The 22,360-nt window shown below is 40.0% G+C and overlaps 1 protein-coding gene across 1 annotated transcript in view; it reads left to right on the plus strand.

The window, feature by feature from the left end:
* Nucleotides 1-10,855: 10,855 nt before the first annotated feature.
* The window catches only part of kcnk12 (potassium channel, subfamily K, member 12), a 20,298-nt gene continuing 8,793 nt past the window's right edge, over nt 10,856-22,360 (plus strand). Inside the window, exon 1 of the mRNA XM_035662967.1 lies at nt 10,856-11,195. Within this exon, the coding sequence (XP_035518860.1) occupies nt 10,856-11,195 (340 nt within the window). The remainder of the gene's footprint in view (nt 11,196-22,360) is intronic.

Here is a 22,360-nt window from a genome sequence, read left to right on the forward strand (position 1 = left end):
TGAGATAAAGCCCTCAATGAGCTAATTTCAGAATCTCATGACATGGTACAAATGTCACCAAAAAACAAAGGATTTAACTCTATTTCTAGATATTTAATCCTGGTAGTATGGATATGATTTAAAAACACAATTTAGACCTTAAAGTAAGTATTCTTAAAGTATCAGTGTGTAGGATTTAGTAGGATTTTCTGTATTTGAGCATTTAAATATATTTACATTCTGTTTTTACCTCTTAACTTATTTATAGATTAAAAATACCCATGAGGGGTTCACAGGAAATGATGCATGCAGCATTGCTGTTTTAATTTCATTTCACTCATATCAGCCTCATTCACTGAAAATTTCCTACTGCAGCTGTTTAACATTAAAAGTATTCAACTTTTAATGTCGGGCTGGCTTTCATAGTGAAGCTAACTTGGGAAACACAATCTTCAGTGACGTTAGTATTAATTATGCAGCATTTTATCAGATTGTGTTTGTGGTTATGCAATAATTATTGACTGACTTCTTATTAAAACAACATGAGATTGTTTCGCTGCACTGTAAACAAATACACAAGATGCTTTTTTTCTGTTACATTTTGTTGTTAAATGAGTGTTTGCTGTAGTATAAAACTGCATTAACTGTTACTAGCTGTATATCTGTACTAGGACTGAAATCTTATTACTTTAATGTAAAAATAACTTAGAGAAAGTTTAAAATTGAGCACTTAACTACCTTTTTTTAAATCTAGAAAACTGAAACAACCTGAGGGTGTGCATTGTGGGGAGACCTCAGCATTTTTTTAAAATGCTGGTTAAGGCCCAGATTTTTTTTACAACTTCATTATGCAGAAATAATAGGAAACTGCTTTGTATGGATATCAGACAGGAGGAAGCAGTGTAGCATAATAAGCTGTGAGTTGAAACTTGTCACTTATCTCCATGAATTCCATCAAGTGAGTTCCAATTAGCCTCTACACTGATACGAATATGAGTCTAATTAGATACACTTTCATCTTTTTTAGAATACAAGGCATCTGGCACCACCGATAGACGCTCATCTGTTGCTGACAATGATCAGACAAACATCACTCTAGCCAATTAAAATGTCTCCAGTGTGTTTTTACTGTGGCCACCATTGTCATGGTGCAACCTTGAATGGGGTTTGATAAAGCCAAGCTGAGAGGACAGCTGTAGGTCTAGTCACAATGCACAAGCAGGGGAGGTTTCTTTCGGGTAATGGCATAGGGTTATCTGTCTGATCTCTCTCCCCTCATCACCATGCCAGTGGTAATAAAGTATTGCTTTGTGTGAGAGGATAAAAGCAGCCCTGCTGATAACTGAGATTCCTCCCCCTCAGAGCTGTTGGGGGTGGGGCTGAGACAGGAGAAGCCATTAGAGAAGAAAGAAGCCATAATCTGATCATGTCCTATAGGGGAAAATGCAGCATCAGTCAACTGTGCCATAATCTCAACCGTCTGCCCCTGGAGCAAACATAAATTTCCCATTCGTTTTGTGTTTACATCAGTTGACATGTGTTCTGGTTGCGTTCTGGTGTCTGTATCGTCAGGATAACCTATTCTCTCACCTGACTGCAGGGAAACATATGGTCTGGCTTCATGAGTAGGCTTATAAAGTGATTTGCATTTTGGGTGAGAGCCCGAAAAAGACAAATTCACTAATAATGATTGAAAAAGGCTGTAGTCCATTTATGTTTAGGTTATCTAAATTGATGCCAATACTACTCTAAACTCAAGCAATATCATTTATGGGTATGGATTTTTAAAGGATGGTGGAAAATAATATTAACAACTCCGCACCTCTTTCACGTCAATTTTCCAATTATATTTGAAATGCACAAAGTCTATTTGATGAGAAACAACTTGTTTCGGTTTAAATGAACTGCGGGGTGGCTATTGAAAGTAATTTATTCTCCACCTAAGGGCATGGTTGATGATGGGTTTGTTAAAATGATTTCCTGCTTTATAAATAAGGGTCAAGGCAAACAAATGAGAGGGTTGAATCCAGCTCTTCAGCCTTTTTTTTCTTCCATTTTTGTCAGTGTGTGGGCATTTTGTCCTGTGATATGGGACTACTTTATAAATAATCATATTACTAACGTCACTGTAGGACACATTACTATCAACAATAATTTGCGTTAGGGTGAAGTTGTGAAAAATGTGTAATTGTGTGACCAGAGGAGCATTAATGCGCTTTATGTTTCTGTCATTTCTTTTGACCCCATTAGGCATTCAAGCATTATTTTAGCAGCATATCAACATAAACATTATCTCAGCAGCAGCATATGTTCAGTGACTTGGTTCATGCCATTACATTATATTATAGATGCATAATTCTGGTGTTTATTTCCTGTCTCACTGGAGCTGTGAAAGATTTATTTTCAAATGTGTGGGTGACAGATATACAGGCCTTGACCTATAGGAGGCTGGATCCATAACACATAGTCTAAGTCACTGTTTGACAGAAAGCTTTCAATATAAACCTTTTTTTTTATAAATGTGGGGCTGCGTCCAGCTTTCCCAATCTGCTGACTAAGATGCTCGCCCAGAAAGCAGCATACCTTATCGAATCACTTTTAATGTACCGTGACAGGACTTTCCTCCTCTTAATCCACAACAACACAACATGCTGTATTGTATTCCCCCAACACCTTGCAACACCTGCTAAACATCCAGTTCCGTGTTCCTGAGCTGCTGCAGTCACTGTCTATGAGTCATACTGTGAAATGCCAAAATATAAATAAAAGCACAAATTAAGACTAAAGGGATGAATTTTATCCAGACAGGAGGTTTACTAAACCAGTTTTTAAATGTACTTTTATTCTGCATGGAAGCATAGTTTTTTTTACATATATTACATACATACATTTTTCTTTAGGGATTAAAGCAGATTTAAGTGTCTCCATTGTCCATTAGGTTGTCAGAGCAGTGACTGCAACTAAGACTTTTTGATTGCCTGTGTACCTCCTATCCCTTTATACTACAGATTAAAAAAACAAATTAAAGGTAAATGTTAGTATTTTACGAGGGTGCAGGTTTAGTTTCAGAGGTACGGGGACCCACAGAAACATTACTCCTGCCTACCAAAATGTCAGCGTAACATAAAATTAAAGTATGATGAAAATGGTTATGTTTTTCCCATAATAATGGTAGTTTAACAAAAAAATGTAAATGCTATGTAAACCTCTGTATTGTTAATACACTACACCTACTTAAAGGTCCAGTGTACGATTTTAGGGGCTCTATCTGCAGAATATAGCAGATATTAAATATAATATTCATTATAATACATTATACTTTATAAGTATATTAGGTATGGGCCACAGACCTAGAGCCGAGTGAGGCCTGTTCTTTACTATCTTATCTCTGACTGACATTTACTCAGATCTTTTCTCATCTGGACAGTGTTGTAAGGTTACTTTAAAAAATTAATAAAAAAATTATGAATTACCTGTTAAAACATGTTGTCAGTTACCAAATCCAAGTACTTGTGGTTACTTCCCATTACTTATGGATTACCTAAAGACCAAATATACAAATAAAAAGAGAAAATTAAGTTTAATAACATGATATGCATTCTACAAGACAACAATGTAAATGTGAAAGATAAAATGGAAATCAAGATTTTTGGTATTAAAAATGTGTTCTCTACTCAAAAAAAACTGGCAGCCTAGACCATTTTCACAACTGGAAGGCAGTACTGTACTGTGATGTTGTTTCTCTTTCTGCTTTATAGACATAATAATGGTGACATTTCTACCCAGTGAAAGCATTTTTTACCAATAGATGCTATGCTATTGAATTGGCAACTGTAAGATTAGCTTTTGTTTCACCTGAGACCAGAGTGGTGTTATGAGGCTCGTGGAGTTTTGTAATGTGTACGCACTGCACATGTGCATAGTACTGATTCTTTATCTTTAAATTGTAATCATGCTAATAATACCCATTTTTACTAAATGGAACTGTAATCTGATAAAATAAATGATCCCCCTGTAACTGTACTGGATTACAATTACCACGTTTGTGTATCCTGTATGTAATCCATTACTTCCCAAGCCTGTATCTGCACTATGGTGACAGGAAAGTGAAAGAACAATGTTCAGAGTGACTTGTTAAGAAAAACTATAAAACTAAGGGGGACAATAATAGGATTTTGAAAAGTTAGGGGAACGTGTTCCTCCATCCCCAGTGGAAATTACAACCTTGATGTTTTATAACTCATCTGATTGTAGATATCCACAGATGGCATGGCAATACATGTTTGTGTGTGTGTTTTCATGTGAAGGTATGTGGCACACTGTATCCCGAGTGTATCGTGCAGCAATGCTATCATCTCGGCACATCTAAATTAAAAAAGTTGTGGGAAAGGTCGGACAGAAAATATGGCCTATGGAGAGATGGAAAACCTATAGCAGGCTATAAATCATGGGGGTAGTCAGATTTCCTTCACTGTACAGCTCAAAGTCTCAATGGGCCAAAAATGGTTCAGTTTCAAAGGAACTCTACCTACACAAAAAGACAGGAATCTGTATAATCCTGGGATTAATCGATTGTGTTTTTCTGTATGTGATGCGTCATCATCTTGTAATGAATAGGAATAGTCTTGGTGTTATTGCTGTATCCATAACTCATCTCTATTGAGGATGTTGAGAACTGGTGTTTGTGGGTAAATAAACACAGTAAAGATGTGGAGTGTCACTTTCTGGAGATACTTGATTTTTCCCAGAGTTCTGAGTTTACAGCAACGACTACTAGACCATGACATTTGCTGCTTCAAGGGATTTACAGCAACCAGGGATGCAGCCCATGGGGTGTAAAGCTGTCCAATCAGCCTTTTTCCCAGTAATTAACAGACCCTCGCTACATCTCAGCCTACTGTTGGTTTTTGCAAAGTTTAGCATCTGTGCGTCGTGGTCTTTAAGAATTAAAGCCAATCTGAAAAGGAAAACACTGCAACGCCTCTTGGTGCTCTGTCAGCCATCCACTTGTTATAATTAGTTTAACTTCATAAACACATAAAATCAAACATGACGACGCGTGTGATGAATATAAAAAGTCAACGGTACAGCAGAAAGATACCAGAATAGGCATGTTTTAGGGAGATAAACATCCAGAGCAGGTTTATCCACTGTCAGGCACTCCTCTTGCATATCAGCTTTCCATTCTGAAGTGGTGTTGATAAAAAAAGATTATGACAGTTAAAGACCTGGCAATATGTTGCCTGCAATACCCCTGGGACATTTAAAGGTCTGCTTCCCTCCCCTTGTGCCATTTAGCTTGTCGGAAAGTTATGATATGTTAGTTTGTAATTCCACTCCTCTGGCTGCCCTTGAGAGCTGCAAGCTGTTGAAAAGGTGAGTGGATTTGAAAGGTATAATAATGTAGGAGAACTGCAGCAAACCATGTAGAGCTCTTACTGTGGACCACCTCCAGGTTTTGACTGGATCGTTGTCTCACCAAGAGATATATGCTCTGCACGAGAGGATCCTCTCAAAAGGCTTCCATTCAGAGGACGTGCATAAGGTTTGTCTCACTCTGCAGAATGTGACTCAAATAAATGTGTTGTATTAAGGCGTTAATAGCACATATATTGATTATAAGGGACAGGAAATGTATGTGGACATAAGGTAGGAAAGTGTGAGACAGTACATACAGAACACAAGCTCTTTTTGAAGCATTTTTAATGTAATGTAATTCCTCTTAAGATAATAAAGTTTGGGCGAGCCTTCCACTGAGGTATCACACCCCCAAAACAGCTTTTAACTTTCAAAAAGAGAAATGTGGGCAGCTAGAGCCCCGTGGAGTGGAAAATCATATATTGTTGGACAGGGTTCGCCTCAATCCACTGCTGAGCAGCCGAAGTGGATATATTTATTCTTTAGCTAAATGAAATGCAGGTTCCACAACTGAATGGACCACCTTAAACCTACCTCCTCCCCCAAATAATTCACCTTCCAGGATTTTCTAGGAGACCTATTGTTGTTGGACTGTAAATCTAATTGGATTCTTGATGGCAAATCCTCCTCAGCAGGAAGAGTGGGGAAGTAGTTTTCATTTAGAGCCAATGCACGCAGACACACACATGCACGCACACATGAAATCACACAAGCACAAAAGCACTGGATTAAAGTTGTGGGACACTGATTGACTTTTACTTTTGTAAGTGCTTGTGTCACAGATAACTACAGGAGTTTATTTAAAAAGAAAACCTCTGATTTATAATGGGAGACTTGCATTATTTTTTTTGGCATAAAAACAAAAAAACTTCTTATTATTAACATACTTTTAAAGATGCCAATAAACCACTGCAGTTATGGTGAGATCAGCACTATGGACAGAGCTAGTGGATGAAGATGGGACCTTCTTGGCTTGTTTTACTTGCTTCATTAGTTTATCTCTTATCCTGATTTGAATTATTCCAACAAAACACATCAATTATGGGCAAAACTTAAATGTACCGACCTTTAACACAGTGTGCAGATGTTGCTAGTCCATCGCTCTATAGTCTCCATGACAAATTAGGTTTCTGAAGGATTCCTCTCAAATCTCAGAGGACTGTGCTGAGCAAATTGGCCTTGTCAAGCAAGATCTAAATCAATATACCCTCACTCATTTCAACTTTATCTTGCCTGCCTTTCTTTTTTACTTCTAACATCAAGCACGGTAGAATTTGTGGAATGCATCAGATCACATTTACCCATTAAAGGGCCCTGTGTGGAGTGTTTTTGAAGAAATGACAAAATGATTGATTTCCCCATATGTTCTCAATCATTGGGAGAAGCTCTAGCTCAGCAGGGTGAAAGGAAATCCCTCATTCTCTTCCCTTCCCTGTTTCATTTCTCACCATAAGTGGATGTGTATCCTCCCTTGTCACCTCATCTTCATTCACTACAGGAGCCCTTGTTGCTGCACTCTGAAGGATTGTCTCTCCTCTGTCTTTGCAGCATGCCCTCTGTATCTCCTGTAACGGGCCAGTTAAGGTGTGTGCTGAGCTATGGGCTGTAGCGCAATTACCATTTAACACTTAGACTGCTGCAAAATGGCTGCTGCATTTACAGGGGGATATGACATGCAAGTATGAATGTATTTCTAATGGTAAAAAAGCTTTAAAGACAAACTATGAAATGTCACTAAAACACACCATTGCTTAATTTAATAGACTCAAGAGTTTTCTTGCTACAGCCTCACTTGGTTTGGTCTGATTAGCAGCTTAGGATGGCTAATGAAACAAACTTTAGATAGATATTCTTGTATATCCTTTACTTTCTCATGAATCATTATCCAGTAATTGTCTCTATTGCCACCGTAGCTGTTGTCACACAGGCTCACTTTAATTAACATTAAAACTTTAGCCTCAAAGGCATCATATCATAGCAGAAAACAGGACATGTCTCTGCACTTTTTGACAATTGGCAATGTTATCTAATTGGGCCTAAAAGTGATGCATGTAGACATTTTATTATTTATTATTTATTTATACTAATTGTAGACTGACAATTTTACTGTTGTGACACTGCATTGTTTTTGCATTTATAAGCAGTATACAAACAGTTTCAAAGTAGGTTATAACACATTATATCACCATATTGTAGCTGTGTGCAGACATATGGACACTTTTAGTATTTATCTTATCTTTATTGCTCACCATAGATTACAAATGAACAGTATATATGGAATATGGACAAAACAGCTAAAAAATGCAATGAAATATGTCCTTATTATTATTGTTTGTTATGTTTTAGTATTAAGAACTTTTATTATTTACTGCTAATACCGGTAAATGCTAAATATTGTTGGTTACAATAAAGTGTTAACAACTACTATTTGATTATGATATGCTGATGTTTAAAAATGCTGGATACAGTGTCTCAGTGCTTAATATTGTTATTGACGGAAAACAAATGGACCCCGGATTAGTTTCTGCTTCAGCTGTGCCGGTTTCCTCCCACAGTCAGGTGGACCGGAGACTCTAAATTGCCTGGAGGTATGAATGAGTGTCTGCACTGTATGTCTGAAAGCCTGTAATGACTTCCCTGCCTTCCTCCCGTTGCATGCTGGGATAGTCTGCGGCTCCCCATGACCCTGAGCAGAAATTAGTGGGTGGAGAATATAAACGAGAGAAAAAGAGAACATATTGTATTTCACTTAATTTGCACTGATGTGTACTTTCCTCATGCTACTCATCATCACCATCACTGATGCTTTATCTGTATTCTGCTTGTTTTTCGTGTTTCCCTGTATTGTCCATTCAACGGCACAGTGCAGCAGCATATTTCTTACTGCAAATAGCACAATCTATAGTTAAGTAAATGGACAGGCCTCCTGTCAATGCCGCAGATAAAACTTTCCATTGATGTCTTCTTCTATTACATCCCAGTCCTCTGCTTTCGTACATTTTGAGATAATGATTAGAATTGACAAGGACAGCTGAGATAACTGTGTTGAGCATGCCCTTGTTCTGCATTCTGCCTTGATATTTGTAAGCCAATTAGCTAGATTAGAAAACATAATCAATATAGCTACCTTATGCAACCCCACTATTGTTTTATCATTAGAAAAATAACCACTACCCGTCACAACAATATGGTTTAAACCTCACTTTTGGGCTCTGTTTCTCATAGGGTAAGTTATCTTCATAAAGGCCATTATTCTTTATTAAATATACACTTATATACTACAGTGACCGTTTATTTGTGATAGGGAATCACTGCTTCCACTTCAGTTGGATAACTCCTCTTTTTAAAGCATCAATCGATGTTTTCTCGGGTATTTTCATGGATCAGCAGCACCAGGTTGTCATTGATTTTGTTAGAATCTCCACTGCGTGTCCAACAACCCAAAGGGATATTGCTCCTTTTTTCTGAGCGGTAAATTGAGCTTTGTGTGCTTTGTAAGACTTCACTCAACCGCGTCCTTTGTTCTGAAAATTGTCAATAGGAAGTCTTGATCTTGACCTGCTGTAAATGTGACCCACATTTTGTTGTTCTGTTTTATGAAGATTTTGGCACATGCAGGCACACACAGTATCAGTGCATTGCAAAACTCTCTATCTTACCAGTAGTTCTTCGCTTGGGTCTTAAAAGCATGCAGAGTGGCTCATTATTCATTTAAGCTGAGTGAAACAATGACAGCAGGGTGAGATCATGTCTGTCTTTTCTCAACGTTACTGGAATATCATATGCGCAGTAGCCCACTGGTTCCCCACCTAAGGGTTCAAACCCCCAGTAGGGGTCTGCAAAAGCTTTAAGGGGGGTGGCAAGGCCTTCTTGATTTATTTTAAATACATACTGTATATATATATAAAGTAGGCCTATGTCTCAGCATTTCATTCATTTATTTTTTAGATTTTTTAAAGCAGAAATTAGTATTTAAGATACAAATTTAAAAACAATCTCACAGGATAAGGGCATAGTGAAGACCTGAACAACAGTCACATCCTGCATTAGAAAACGTAAAACAACTAACAAGCTAACAGTGACCAAGTGTCAGGGAGAAGAAAACAATGACAGCCTAAGATTGTTAAAAATGATGATGATGTAATATTCACAGGACAAAATTCATCCAAATCGCTGTAAAACTTATTGTTATCAGTTATTGCGTTCATTGTTTGTGTTACTTGTACATTTTATCGTCTGTTCTCTGCTGTTATTATGAATATGTTATGAAATATCAATAGAATATGTCACTTAGTCAGGGGCCATCAGTTTATTTAATGATTGAAAAGGGGTCCCTTAAGGAAAAGGGTTTGGGACCACTGCAACATTATATGAAGTAGTTAAAGTTAAGTTAAGTTTATGCATCTGTACAATAAACCAGCAATGATTATAATAATATAATTATAACAGTAGCCATTTTGCTGCATGACGAGTACTTTTCCTTTTATTACTTTAAGTATAGCTGGCAAATAATACTGTACTCGGTATTTTTTACTTTTACGATCTGATTTTTTTTCATTAGCGTTATTTCTTGTTGTTGTTGTTGTGTTGAAGCTTTTAGAAACTTTTTAAGCCGGTAAACTCTGGAGTGCAGCTTTGCTTCTGCATTTGAGCCCAGTTTCCAGTGAGTCGAGTATCCTCAGTGCGCATGGCACAAAGTAACACGGCTGCAAACAGGTGAAAATATAAACCCTCTGTTACATCAGAGGACTAAGGACGCATGGGAATACTCCGTTTCCTCGGCCAACAGCACAGCGTCTTATCAATCTGCTGTCCTTCTACAGTGCCGGGATACTGTAGTCTCCGGTTTATAGCGAGGAGTGATCTCACATATGCACTGATAGGATGCACTGTGCCACTATAGCGTCCAAATGGAAGCCGCAGCTCCACACTTCTCCAGAGCACGTCTGAGGATAGATTACTTTATTTTAAGAACGGGGATAGTGGTTTTCTTTCGGATCAAAAATCTGTAACTTGCAGAATTTCGAGCGTCATCGTGGACACATTTTGGTGCAGGGGGACGCAGAGGAGACTACTACCACCGCTTGCATTTGCACAAAGAAGCGCGCCCGGTTGGATTTACGCTGCAGTCTACTTCACGCCAACTGCATTGCCACAACTGTATGAGAAAATGTATCTATCATGAAACTGTGCGCCCGCAGCTTTTCTCATGAACTCTTCCGCGGATCTACAGACTTACATCCACAAGTGGAGCGTTTTTCTGCCTCTCGGCTGCAGATAAAAATCACTTCACAACTACCATGGGACAGCGTGGAGGGCTAACTAGAGGAAATGTTGTCCACACAAGTGCAGTGAGAGAGCAGGACAGTGACTTCCAGAGGGCACCTGCAGACGAGTGAATGCCGTCTCCGATGTGGAGCTTGTCGCTGTCCGACGCGCGAGTGGTGCTGAAATTTGGATGATGCCTGGCCAGCGACTGCAAGGCTGCCGCTCCCTGCACCTCAACGAGGACAACGGCCGCTTCGCGCTGCTCGCCCTCCTCATCATACTGTACCTGCTGTGCGGCGCTGCGGTCTTCTCGGCCATAGAGAGGCCCTCGGAGCTGCGGGCTCACGGCCGCTGGAACGGGACGCTCCTCAACTTCAGCGAGACCTTCAACATCAGCCTGCAGGACCTCAACTCCTTCCTGCGGGAGTACGAGGCTGCCATCGCCGCCGGGATCCGGGCTGACACTCTGAGGCCACGATGGGATTTTACAGGGGCTTTTTATTTTGTTGGAACTGTGGTGTCGACTATAGGTGGGTGATCTATGCAGCATTCACTGATTCCCCTGACCTTTGCATCCATTTGGTTGCAGGCATGGTGTCCTTATACTTAAAAAACACATATATATTATTAGCCAAGCCCATATTTAAGTCTAAATAGTAAAAGAATCCCCTAGAATGCCTATGAATAAGCTCACACCTTTTAAGGCTGTAATTATTGGATCTTTATAGTTGGTAGGGGACCTATTTGGGCCCCTAATATCCTGATAAAGCCACATTCCAGACAAATAAGTTTGAGAATGGTTCATATTAATGGAGCTTCTGTTTGTGAAATAATCATATAATTTCTGATAGTCTGGGTGTCAAAAGGACTGGAGCTGCCATCCCAGTGGGCTGCTTTCTTTCCACTGGCTTACATACAGAATAACAGATTAACATTTTTGTTTTTTCCAGTCATGTGTTACATTTTGGCTGTGAAGGCCTTTGGCAATGGGGGCGACATCTGACTCGCCTGCCAGGAACGGCACACTCATCCCTGGCTATAGGACAGCACCCATGGGTGCAGTCTTTTTTTTTCTGCTACATTTCCATTTAAACCAACAGGAATGTCAATGAGAAGCCCCGTCTGCTCCCCCTCATTTTAACATTTGCTTGTGCGATAGGTCAGAAAAGAGCAAGTGTCCCTCGCAGGGCACCCCGAGGGCCAACAGTGTGGTGCTCTGCATGGCTGATGGCTCCAATAGCCACTAACACCCCTCTGCCCCTCCCTCCCTGGCAGCTAGAGAGGAGCAACAGCGTATGAGTGAGTGAGTGAGTGTGAGCGGTTGAACATGTAATCATTTGAGCTGACAGCAGCTGTCAATCTCTGACCTTGCCCTCAAGACACAAACACACAATACACACAGTTGATACCCCCAGCACCTTCTATTAATTGAAAACTGTGGCAGTGGGAGTGATAAAGAAAACTAATGGCCGGGTGTGGATGTACAAGAAGGATTGGATTCACATGAGCAGAAAAACCTGTCAGAACTTTATTTACTGTTAGACCTTTCATGAGAGCTTTAACTGCTCCTCCACCCTCTGCTGTAGAGCTCTCCCGGAGCCCATGCACTCAGCTCACCCAGTCCCAGGAGGGGAACCACAGCAGCTGTGTTTGTGTACATGTTTGTGGCAGGTTGGAATCCTTTGTGCTCCAGTTGTCATGCAGCAGCGCAGTCTTCCCCCGACAAGCAGATCATATAAACTGACTCAGCTGCTTGGGGGGAAAATGGAGGGGGAGGAGGGCTGATGCCTGTCCACAGTATTTGTCTTTTTCTTATGCTCGCATGAATTTCTGTCTTGATTTCCATCTCGCTTTGATCTGCTCCACCCCTCTCTCATCCCACTGGCTTGTGTGCTACTTTTTCTGCATGCTTGTGAGCTGGTGATATAAAAGGGATTTGGGAGCCTCCCCACACAACTCTTTATCAGCCTGGCATCCCCCTGCGCTCTCTAGACACTCCTCCAGAACACTTCCCGCCTCTGACTCTGCTGTGGCAGAGGCTTCAAATCAGCAGTGACACTTTGCTCCCCTTGATGTGCCTCCACAATCTCGCTTTGAAGAATGAAAGTGAAGCTGTGGACACTGAAGGCACTTGTTTACCCAGGGTTTTGACCAGATTCACAGGTCATTAGTAATTCACCTAGTGTGTTGTTTTCCGATTTCAGGAAACACTGCAGGAAACACAAAAAGTATATTGCAGCCTTTTCTAAAGCACGGTCGAAACAAATCCGACCAACTCAGCTCTTTGACATTTTCTTTTCATCTTTATTTTGGATGAAAACAATCTCACACAAGGTCAACTCAGCTGCTCTGGAGATTCTTGTCCATTTTAGCTTAAAAGTTGATATAGAAAGTTTAGTCTTGACCTTCAAAATGGCAGTGGGAAAAAACATACTCACCACTTTCTTATGGACTCTTAATCGTGACATCTGATCTTTCTCTGCAGTAGCCAGGTTGTCATGGAAATTTCTCAGGTGGTAACAAACAGAAACCCATTTTGCAAGGTCAAGAATAAGCCTCCATCTTAGCTTTTTCAGCAATGCTGTATGGAGGGTCAATCTGGCGGTCGGCTTAGTTTGTCCATCAGTTTGGTCCAGATTGAAATATCTCAACAACTGTTGGATGTCTTGCCATGACATTTAGTGCAGATATCAGTGGTGCCCAGAGGATAATTCCTACTGACGTTGGTGGACTTCCTCCCAGTATGACCAGCCGGTGGCTGGAGCTAATACATGGATTGGTACATAAAATAAAATACATGGCCCACTGGATGAGGATGCATCCATGAGGATGAATGCTAATGACTTTGGTGATCCTCTGATTTTTCGTCCACCAGCAGGTTCACAATTGTGGTTTTGAGTAAAATATTCAGATCACTATTAGATGGCTTACCACTTGTCCAATATTTTATGACCAAATACTTGCAAAACTAATGACATTCCCATCTTTCTGTGCAGTGTCCAGTTCCTATAATACGTCCATGGTTAAACATCAACATGTTAGCATGTAGTTTAAAGAATGACTATGTCTAAGTCACTAACATGGCTGTAGGATCTTAATCTTCTCTTTTCAATGATCTTTTCTTGTTGAAGTTGGATTGAAGAGTTTATTTTTGTCAGCATCCAACTTTTGGTTGTGTTGTCTGCCCTAGATTTTCAGACACAGTTTGACTGTTCACATTCATTGCACATTCATTAAAGAGGGCACAAGAGTCTGTTCAGTAAACAGAATTTCTATTAATACGAAAGGTATTTATAACCCTCAAGGCTGATTGATGGCTGACAGCTGCCAATTAGGACAGCTCTCTGTAGCCGTTTGCGGCCTTGTAGGTCTCATTGTAAGTTTCTGTAATGCCATTTTGGAGAAATACTTTGTCAGTTTTGAAGCGCTCCAATGGGTAATACTTGTTTGAGATTCAAGTGTACTTAATATCTGTCTGATCTGAGACTTTTAACTTGCTGAGATTGAGTGGGACAAGCCAGTTAGGGCATTTAGTTGTTTAACAGTTTTCCACATTATATTCAGCTGCAGGTTTGGATTGTGTTCTGGGTTGTTTCTTTCTGGGGGATAGACTCTGTCCTGTCTCATCTTGCCCCTGGCAGCCACTGCAGATTCTTGCTCCAGTACACTCATAGCCACCCACTCAGAGAAGTCACAAAGGCAGACAAAGCAAATAGGACAGTTTACTAAACAGCACAAAACAAACCCTCATGCAGTTTGTCCTTTAAATGAGGCCTGATTTAACCTCCACAACGTGCAAAATGAGCAAAAATGTCAGAGGTGGGCACAGTTAAGAGAAGATGAAATCCTGCTAAACCCTGACTGTACAGAGCTGTGCTGCAGCAAGATGACATGGCGCTCTTCCCTCAGGATACACTGGGACAGACAACGTCTCTCTTCCCTCACAAACCACTGATTCAGGTTGAAATGTGATATTTTAATCAAAGCGGACTCATTTGGCTAATGGCTTTCACTTATACTGTAATGTACAGTTTATGTTGATACTTTAAGAGAGGTATTAAAGCAGCTCTTTGGTATTTTCTAGATAACAGTTTGTAGTGTTGCACAAGAATGAATTGGAGAAAAATGCAAAATTCAGCTTAAAGCTGCACTAATGAATAGTATTAAGGTTCAGTGTGTAACATTTAGGAGGATTTAATGGCAGAAATAGTATTTGTTGTTTTTTTTTCATTAGTGTATGAGTTGTTTATATCTACAGACACGCCGGGTTGCCTTCCTTGGAGGCCGCCATGTTGAATCGGCATGTTTCTATAGTAGTAATCGACAAACCAAACACACAAACAGAGCTATTTGTGTTTTTGCGACCACTGTAGTTTCTCCCTCGGAGTTGAAAAAGGAGGGTGAAACGAGTTAGCTGCAATCTGCAACTACACCACTAGATGTCACTAAATCCTACACATTGGATCAAATGGCTGTAATGTGAATTATCACCTTAATCTGCAGTTCCCCATCAACTCTAAATAGTGCTTTAGCCTCTTTCAACTCATTGATGTTACTGACATCGCAGGCTGCTATTTTCAGCAAAAAATACTTTAAAAAGCCACCTGCTCTGCACTTAAAGGCAGCATTTAGCAGCTAAAGAGCCAGCTATCTCCCTCAAGAGTTGGTTGAGTGCTGGATTAGATGGATGTGCAGTCAGTTCTGTATCAAACTCAGACTCAGCTTGTAGGATTGAGAAGTGTAGTTTTAAGCTTGAGCCATATCATGTTAATAATGATTATGCAGAACACAGGGCAAGAATGTAACTACCTTTCACGTTTTTGCTAAAACGGGGCTAGTAGGGTCTGAGATAGCTCTTTTGAGTGGATCATCTTGCCAAATTTAGTGAAATTGTCACTAGATGTAACATGTGCAATACATGTACAATGAACAATAGATCAGACCTAAACCACTACAGACGACCAGGGAAGACATGCATGTAACTGTTTGTCAGGTTTTGCATGCTCATTATCGCAAACTAATTATCTTATCTCAACATAAAAATAATTAATTTGCTGAGATCAAATAGTAATTATGCCAAATCACACAAACACATTTTGGTATTATATCCGGATCCTAAAACAAAAATAAAGAATTTAGTTAAACTCAAGAACATTACAAGCTTGTTATGTCATGATCACAAGGAGAGATTTAGGGAAAAGCCATGTCATGCCCTCACTGCGTGCTGTACAGTTAATAAACAATCAGGCCTAATCGTTTAGTGGGTGTTATCTTCTTCTTCTTGAGCCAATTTAAAAAGGGCTGATTTGGCAGCAGAGTGAGGCACACTTGTGAGGTCGGTGAGACTATTACACGCCTGTCTGACCAGGACCTATGTATCTGGGATGAAACCAAAATTTGTTCTCTGTACTGTACTGTGCCTTGTAATTTGTGTGTCTCTGAGGTTAGAAGACAACATCACCTCAGACTAGCAGAGTGTGCATTTGGCATTTAAGCAATTCTAAATGTCAATGATAGACAGCGTGCACTCCTGAAGGCAGGCTGTGTTTTTGCTTTGATGTCGTGTTCTTATTTAGATTAACCACTCAGTGCTGCCTCGCTGGGACAAAACCATCTGTGTTGTTGTTACTGTTGGTGTATGTTATAAATGTGCTTTCAGCAGGTGGGTGGGAAAGGTTTGCAATCTGTGAAAGCAGATTCAGCGGTGCATGGCAATGTTTCAGACTTGTTCTTGCCTTCTGTCTCTCACTTCGGCACTGTTGCAAGACTATCCCAGACAGTGCTGACTCCTGTCTAACGTCTATCTCAAATCTAAACACTTTGCTCCTCTGTCCATAAGTTCTACCACAGTTCGATCATTTCTTTGGATTATTTCATTCTGTTTTGATCTCTTGCTCACTTTATATTGTGTGTTTCTGTTGGACAACATTGCAGTTGTGTTACAATATAGAGTCTGCTCATATTGCACACGCAGTACATTACTTAACGAGATGAAGATCGCTTTACAGTTCATTTTACAGAACCATTTGAAGCTGGTCAGCATAGCTCTCTATTCTTTACCTCGTCTCTTCTGCTGTGTTTTTTCCCTCTCTTCTCTTTAGATCTCCTAGGTGGCTCTGTGAAATCACAGACTCAGAGGAAATGTCACTGTTAAAAATGGAAAAACAGAGGGCCTTCAGTCACATGAAAGGCGCTGGAACTCTCTTTAGATTGAGTCCAGACGCTCAGCACAAAAATTGTGTCCCCAATGTGGAAGTGTAGCCAAATTGCACTACTGCTGCATATAAGGTCCAAAGCACTGTGTCTAAATTAATCCAGTTCCTATGTAATGTCACTAATTTCTGTGTTAAAGCTGTACTACTGAATATATTTATATTAACAAAAAAAAGGACTGTATGTAATGTGAAAGGAGTCACTCGTCTTTCAGCTCATTGTTTACGGACCACAACTTGGTTCACTCTCACCAAGCTAGTTTCTAACCGCTGCAGTTGTTTTCAAAGTCATTCACCAAAGTGAAGGGAGGCATCATCTTGCAACCATGAGTGTCCGTACAAAATTTAGTGGCACCATCCAGTAGTAGACTGAGCATCCAACCGACCAACATCCTATCCTCATGCCTCTATCATGGCTAAAATCAAACATGACTTGATGCTGACAAAATGGATGCCAACTGGTACATGGACGAATAATTCATTTATTAAAAAATGAGTAAATGACAAAAAAAATTATAATATAAACAGTTAAATTGACTTAAAAGTCAAAACAAGTAAAAGCATAACATAACACACAGCTGCTTGAAAAACATTTTATTCCACCATTTATACCCTTCTCCCAGTGCCTCTCTTTACTGGGTGCTTCTTGGCATGGAGCGGAAATGTGTGTGTGTGTGTGTGTGTGTACTGGCAAACCTGCTGAGAAGCACTGGCTTCAATAAATCCCCATCGTAGTTAACTGCTACTCCACAGGATGGCTGTACGCACCTCTGCGCTCTGTCACAGCGGGTCATAAATCTGCCCTGACTTGCTACAGCGTGTACTCACCTCTGTACAGTAACTCACAGACTCAAGTCATCATCATGGCCAAGTGATACCAAGATCATTTTAGAGGACACAGCAGATTTGCCGGGCCTCCGCCCCCTCAAACTGATTAGCATTTCCCTGATTCTGCTCTTTGAACCTACAAGGCAAAGAGAGGATAAACTCAGTGTGCTCTTTGCACTCTGCAGTCATCTCACCTGCTTCTTATCAAAGCTAACTTTGACTGCCATTTTATTCTGGTGTTAATAGTTTGATCATCATCAGTTTCTCTGACAACCCAATTTGCCCAGCGCTGATGTCAATGCTGACTTGCAGCTGCAAGAGTTTAAACTTTCCCCATAAGCAGAAAAGTCCCTCTCTTGAAACTTTTGAACGGTTGGGAACCTCTGACGTGGTGCAATCACGCTCTTGCAGCAGCAAAGTGTTTTGCCATGTTGCAGAAAGCCTGCATAGCAATTCCACTCCTGCAGCTTGGGGTCATGGAAATGAATAGTTATAAATGTTAATAAGCTAACAACAAGTAGGCGAACAGCATGATTTGGCAGCCGTCCATCTGTGAAGAGGCTGAGCAGAGAGAAACGGGACAGCTGCACTATTCTTACTATGTTTCAAATGCAAACAACCTGCTGAAATCGTATTTATTGTACAATTGTAGTATATTTGATTTCAGATTTGAGATTAATCAACATTGCGTCACACCTCCTTCGTTTGAGCCTCAGTCAAGACTTTTTATAAAACAGTGTAACTTAGGGGAGACTTTGCAAAGAGGAGGCACACTTGACTTCTAAGCATGACCTTTCAATCGGTAAGATGGTTGATCATTATGATTAGTTTACATGTTGAAAGAATCGACAGAGCCCCATGTCATCCTTGGAGCTTGAGCACATGTGCTGCATATTGCATATCTGCTTTCAAGATAAATGACAAAACACAAGAGCTTGTTGAAAATTTGGAACTAGACTGTACGGGCAGTTGAAGTTGAAGTTTAGACATAAAAATCTGTTTGGATTAGAGGGAACAGCACTCTTGATCCTTTCTCTATCTACAGAATAATGTGCTTATTTCGGTAAAACCATGTGAGCTTCTCAGTGATTCCACACTAGCTCAACAGGAGCTTAACTGTTTGACCCAAAAACACCTCTGAGTTAATGGTTGTACTTTTTTTTATTCAAGTAACAGACCCACTTCTCTCTCTTACATTAATTTGACATACATTTTGGTTTTCATAATAAAATAATGATTATTCCTGGAAAACACCAGGATTACACTGAATGTGCTGAAATGAAAATATTTTTTTTTGCCCAGCTACCTCCAGGTTTGCAGCCTCTGGCAGAGTCACACAGTCTCAGATTCATAGTGGGCACATTCAGTTAATAGAAAGTAAAACATCATTTAATTATGAGCAACAGAGCAATGCCTCTTCAAATCTCTGAGGCAGCATGATCCATGTATGATCCGAGATCATTATTGCAGCTGTCAGTAACCCAGCAATCCCTGAAAGTAATCAGGTCTCTGCACAACCTTAAATTTCAGGGACTAGTACTTCCACATTAACAGTAATGAAAAACCATTAAATCAATGTATACTGGTCCTGAAGCATTCATTTCCTGCTGGCATCTGATTCGACTGTTTTCATGTAATGGGTGAGGCTAAAGATCTGAAGCAGCTATGAAAGACATACAGTATTTTTAATGTAGCGTTACCATGATACTGTATGAGAACCCAATTCTGTGTCATCTATTATGCGGAACATGGAGGTGATCTGAGGACGATAGTGTTTCAAAAGCTCCACCTGGACAGGTGTGTTTACTTTGGGGAATAATACAAGAGAGCTTTATGTAGCTAAGCTTTTATTCAAACATTGACTGTGCATACAGTACAAAATAATACAAAATGCAAGGACATAGACTTTAGATCATTCAGGGAGAAGCTATTAATCTGATGAGAGAATGACTCCTCAGTCTCATGAAAGGACAAAATCCGTGTAACAGTTTGCAGATGGACAACGAAGCCACATGAATCCTAATTGTGATTTTGCTCATTTAAGCCCTTGCTTCCCCGTCTGTAAAACTGCATAGTAGTGGGCTCCACACATGTTGGAGTGTTTTCAGTTCTTTTAAAATTCTGCTAAGATGAAAAACAGATCGAAATATGGAGAAAAAAAGAATAAATGTTGGCGCAGAACCAAAGACAATGCAGCATATTTTTCGGACAATAAATCAATACAGACAGCAGCAGAATCATCAATCCTCCTGGCTCTCTTTGCAAGTGAATGAAGTACTGAGATACAATTTAAAACACCAGACTCGATTCAGTTACGGAGGAGCCAAACGAATCAAAAAATCAGAAAAAGAAGGTATTTCAGTTTGTGTTGCTCAGTCGATGTCACCTTGTTACTTCTAAGAGTGTGTATACGTCTGAGCTGTTACTCTAGTAATTTATATCTGTATCGACCAGCTTTAACTATAATCACCTCAGTCCATTATTTCTAATTATTGCAAAACACTCACTATCAATGCTTTGACATGCAGAACAGATACCATTAACGTGTCTACCATATTGTGTGTGGGTGAGCTGGGTGTGAAATTCAAAACCACATTGTTTTGCCTCTGGGCCCCATAGAAATATTGTTGCAGGTTTGCTTGTTTAATAATATTATTAATATTTATTTGTGCATGCAGTGCACAACTACAACAATATAGCCGCATCGCAAACTAAACTTGTCATGTATGTGACCTATTCTACCATCTGATTTCTGTAAAACTGAAAGCAAAGCTGTGAATGTTCCTATTATTATCCAGTCTGCCAGTAATCCTGGCAGCTCCTCAGCAGATGGTGGGGTGATGATGTCTCAGGTCTGGCCATGTTGCTGCTTCCTCAGCCCTCTGTCCTCTCTGCAGACCCCTGCCACGCCACCCCATGACTAATTATTTCCTGTTCGTCACAGAAACACAGTCATCAGAGGGACGTGGCGTTTTCTACTGTCGCTGCTATCAGGCCAATTTAAGACTATTCCCACTAGTGGGACACTGTTGGTTTGACTGGGAGCTTGTTTTTAAGCTCTTTAATTGGGGACATTGGGAGGCGATAGGAGGCAGAGAGTTGATTTTTGGTTTGCAAAACAGTCCCATAATTAATCTTTAGGTCCATTTCAGCATTTTCAGCCCTTCTGGGAGTCTTGTGTGGGGATGTTGGCCTCAATGACACAGAGAGGTGAATGTACATGCTCTTCATTCAAACATGGAGACGTGACTTGGAATGCTTTTAGTTGCCCTTTATTCTCATTAGCTGTTTTGACCTGCTTGTGCTGGCTCTACTGTATGTTATTGTGTACTCCTTTATCTGTCAATTATTTCTGACCTACCTTATATTCCCTCATTGATGAGCTGAACTAGCTCACACTAAGTGTAAAGTCCCCTAACACGAGACTGGAATGTGCTCAGCTTTATGACAGTTGGCCTTGTGACCCTATTACCCAGTGAAATGAATCAACTTGTCTTTTTCAGGATACTTTGTTTTGAGAAAATATGCCACAAGCTCCAAGGTCAGCTCTTTGAAAATAGCACTGAATATTGGATATTGAGTAGAATAACATATAACGTATGGAACATTTACATTTATATGTAAATGGATTAGAAGAGGTCACTATAACTGTTGGGATCACATGTTTATATGCTTATTGAGAAGTCATATATTCTACTTCAACACTGCTATTTATATGTAGAGTAGCACCATTCAACATATCTTACCAGGGAACATTTCTCTCCGGCTGAGAAGAGTTTGCACGATGCACTTTATAGGTTTAGATTTAATAGCTTCTGTTAACTGCTTAGTGCTGCAGACTCTTCAGATAATGACATACCTGTTGAATGTTGTAGATTTTGTCTCCTTCGCTCAGAGTGAGAGCTCTTTGGTGAAAAATCTGATGATTGATTACTGTTCAGAGGCGAGTGGTCTCCTAAGTGTAGCAAATGAAATGCAGAGCATTCATGAGGTCCATCAATACTATTAGCAACACGCTCAGTAATTTGTGCTATTTGTTTAGGTCGCGGCTCTACTACACAACTTAATGAGCCATTGTGATTTGCCTTTGGACCGTAATGAGAGATGCTCGGTCTAAATTGTGTCCGCTGTCTGATGGCTGCCGAGCACATGCGATTTCAATTTGACCACTGGTGATAAAAGCTGACCTAAACACTGAAATTACTAACAGTAAAGTAACAATCTATTTTCATCTTTCCCCCCATTTAATTTCCCCACAGTCTGATAACCATTAGAGCGTCTTCTTCTTCTTCTTCTTCTCTTAAAACTGTCAAATAGTAATTAATGGATACTAATGGCACCATTTCCATCACGTTCCTTCTGTTTGAATCTCTAGTGTGTAATTACGTGTGCAAGCATCATTAGCCATTAGACCATAACATCGTTCTCAATGTTGAGTTGAGCATACTTTATTTAATGTTAATGAATAAATATTCTCCCAGGGCTCTGATTTAATTGGATTAGCACACATATGATTTCCTGCCTTATCAAGTTCTGCTGAATTAAATGACTCATCTAGGCTCGGACAGAGTGGAAAGATTAGAAATAGTGTTCACCGAGTTCAGCAGCAGGATCATTGGTCTGAACTGCTGGTTTCAGTCGTAAGAATTAAGAGT

This window comes from Morone saxatilis, unplaced genomic scaffold, assembly GCF_004916995.1.
Source record: "Morone saxatilis isolate NCDOM2014 unplaced genomic scaffold, NCSU_SB_2.0 Contig19, whole genome shotgun sequence".
Lineage (NCBI taxonomy): Eukaryota > Metazoa > Chordata > Actinopteri > Moronidae > Morone > Morone saxatilis.